Source organism: Alosa sapidissima, chromosome 5, assembly GCF_018492685.1.
Source record: "Alosa sapidissima isolate fAloSap1 chromosome 5, fAloSap1.pri, whole genome shotgun sequence".
Taxonomy (NCBI): Eukaryota; Metazoa; Chordata; class Actinopteri; order Clupeiformes; family Clupeidae; genus Alosa; species Alosa sapidissima.
This window is the reverse complement of record NC_055961.1, coordinates 12,080,772-12,083,271: the sequence shown is the minus strand read 5'-3', so window position 1 is coordinate 12,083,271 and position 2,500 is coordinate 12,080,772. Positions and strand designations below refer to the sequence as shown.

General features: G+C 48.2%; 1 protein-coding gene across 1 annotated transcript in view; it reads left to right on the top strand.

The window, feature by feature from the left end:
- The window catches only part of LOC121709441 (transcription factor COE1-A-like), a 140,233-nt gene that overhangs the window by 17,309 nt on the left and 120,424 nt on the right, over positions 1-2,500 (top strand). Inside the window, 1 exon segment of the mRNA XM_042092845.1 lies at positions 1,152-1,220. Within this exon segment, the coding sequence (XP_041948779.1) occupies positions 1,152-1,220 (69 nt within the window).

Here is a 2,500-nt window from a genome sequence, read left to right as displayed (position 1 = left end):
ATACACATATGTTTATTTGAGCACACTCTCGTACATAGCAGTGTAAATGAACTGAGTGAGGTGTTAGCGCTAGCAAGAACAGCTTGTGCCACATCAGTTTGCAGCCGTTTATCAGTCCCCACCTCCAGGGCTTGTGTCTGCAGCAGGTGCCCCCAGGTTAGCCAAGCCACTTATCCCTCCTCATTTAGACCCCTTTGGTCCCATTTACCCCCATTTGTCTTCTCTCACCCCCCCCCCCCCCCCCCCATTCCCTCCCCCTGCCTGTCAGTCACACACCACTGGATGTGTGTTTGAATGCTCTTTTGTGTGTGTGTGTGCGTGCGTGTGTGCGTGTGTGCGTGTGTGTGTGCATGCCTGTATGTGTGTGTGTGTGCATGCGTGTGTGCTTGCGTATGTGTATGTGTGTGTGTGTGTGTGTGTGTGTGTGTGTGTGTGTGTGTGTGTGTGTGCGTGCCTGTGTGTGTGTGTGTGTGTGTGTGTGTGGGTGTGTGTGTATGTGTGCATGCGTGCATGCATGCGTGCGTGTGTGCGTGCCTGCGTGTGTGTGTGTGTGTGTGTGTGTGTGTGTGTGTGTGTGTGTGTGTGTGTGCGTGCCTGTGTGTGTGTGTGCGTGCCTGTGGCAGCAGTCCGTCCATATGTGAGCTCCTCTGCTACGTGAGGACCTGCTGTTCTTGAGTGGAGACACAGGTGTCATTGGGCGGCCCCTCACTCTCAGACCTCCACTTACACACAGCCTGCTCAGCCTGCTGCTTAATTGCTACCTTCCTCCCAAAGAAGAAGAAGAACAAGCCTCCTTGTTATTGTCGTCTGTTGTATATCTCTTTTTCATCCTCTCTTTTTCTCTCTCTTTCTCTCTCATTAGATTAGATGAGATTAGATTCAACTTTATTGTCATTGTGCAGAGTACAAGTACAAAGCCAACAAAATGAAAGCTCTCAGTGCTCATGCTCTCAATTCAGCTCAATTCAGTTGAATCCAATTCAATTCAATTTAATTCAATTCAATGCAATCCCTTGCAGTTCAATTAAGCCAGTTTTCCTTTTATTGTAGTATAATAAAGAGTATTGAAAGCTGGTCATGAGTGTGTATGGGCACTGTGGTGTGGTTCTGTGCAGTATCTGTGTCTGATCCCCTCCTGTGTTCCTCCTCAGCCGCTGCTGTGACAAAAAGAGCTGTGGGAACCGCAACGAGACCCCCTCCGACCCGGTCATCATCGACAGGTAGGAGAGACACTCTGCTCTGCCGTTAACCGCCCCATCAGCTGTCATTGAGCATATGTGTGTGAGCGTGTGTGCGTGTGTGTGTGTGTGTGTGTGTGTGTGTGGTTGGAACATGAGAGGTAGGGGTGGGGGGATTAATTAGTGTGGATAATTGTCTGTGTGTGTGTGTGTGTGTGTGTGTGACCTCCAATATTACGCCCCCACTGTTTCCTGTAAGACAATGAGTCACCTGTGTGCGTCATCTGTTGTTTGTGTGAGCTTGGTGTAATCATCCTCATTATCACCACTATCTACCAGCAAGTGAACCATGGTATTTATGTGTGTGTGTGTGTGTGTGTGTGTGTGTGTGTATGTGTGTGTGTGTGTGTGTGTGTGTGTGTGTGTGTGTGTGTGTGTGTGTGTGTGTGTGTGTGTGTGTGATTGTTTGTGTGTGTGTGTTTGTGTGTGTGTGCGTGTGCGTGTGTGCTGAATTGTGTGTGTGTGATTGTTGGTGTGTGTGTGTATGTTGCTATATTTGTGTGTGTGTGTGTGTCTGTGTGTTTTTCTTCCTGGCGTTAACACTGGCCACTGCTGTTGTCGCCGCTGTGGTGGTGGAGCATGAGGGTGATAATGAGCCTGTGGTTGCCTGGGAGCAGCCTGACCACTGCATAGTTCCCACAATCCTCTGGGGCAGTCCGACTCTGACCTTCCAGGGCCTCCAGGCTCAGTGTACCCTCAGCATCCACAGTGTACCATCTACAAGATCCTAAACATTACTGCTATATCCTTATGACATGGCCTAGGTTCACATACATTGAGAGCTCATGTATTTTCCTTCTTTTGTTATGTCCTGCGGATTATGGCGTGACAGAAAGATTAGTTACTTGTTTTGTTATAGTAGTTTTAGTTCTCCTAAATACACTGCCACTTCTCCTCAAACTGTTTCAACACATAACAATTCTCTTAAGCATGGTTGCTTGCAAAGTTTCAAAACATCTAGTCTGGGACCAATGCAGTGAGTTGCAGCACTTAGGAAATAAGTACGTGATACCTGTTGCTTCACTCCCCCAGCAGACAGGATGTGCTGTCAGAGATTAGGAGGTGCTGGTCAGAGCTGTGTCCAGTGTGGTTAGAGCTTTCAAGATAGTTTATGTGCAGTTTGAGTTTGGCTGGCCAGTGGTATCATTTGTGGTTGCGGGTACTTTCTTAGTAATAGCGGACTCAGCGGGACTTCCTGGGAGACTAGCAGATGGTCTTAACGGATGATACACTAAATGCTCACATACGGGAGAGCTGTGGCA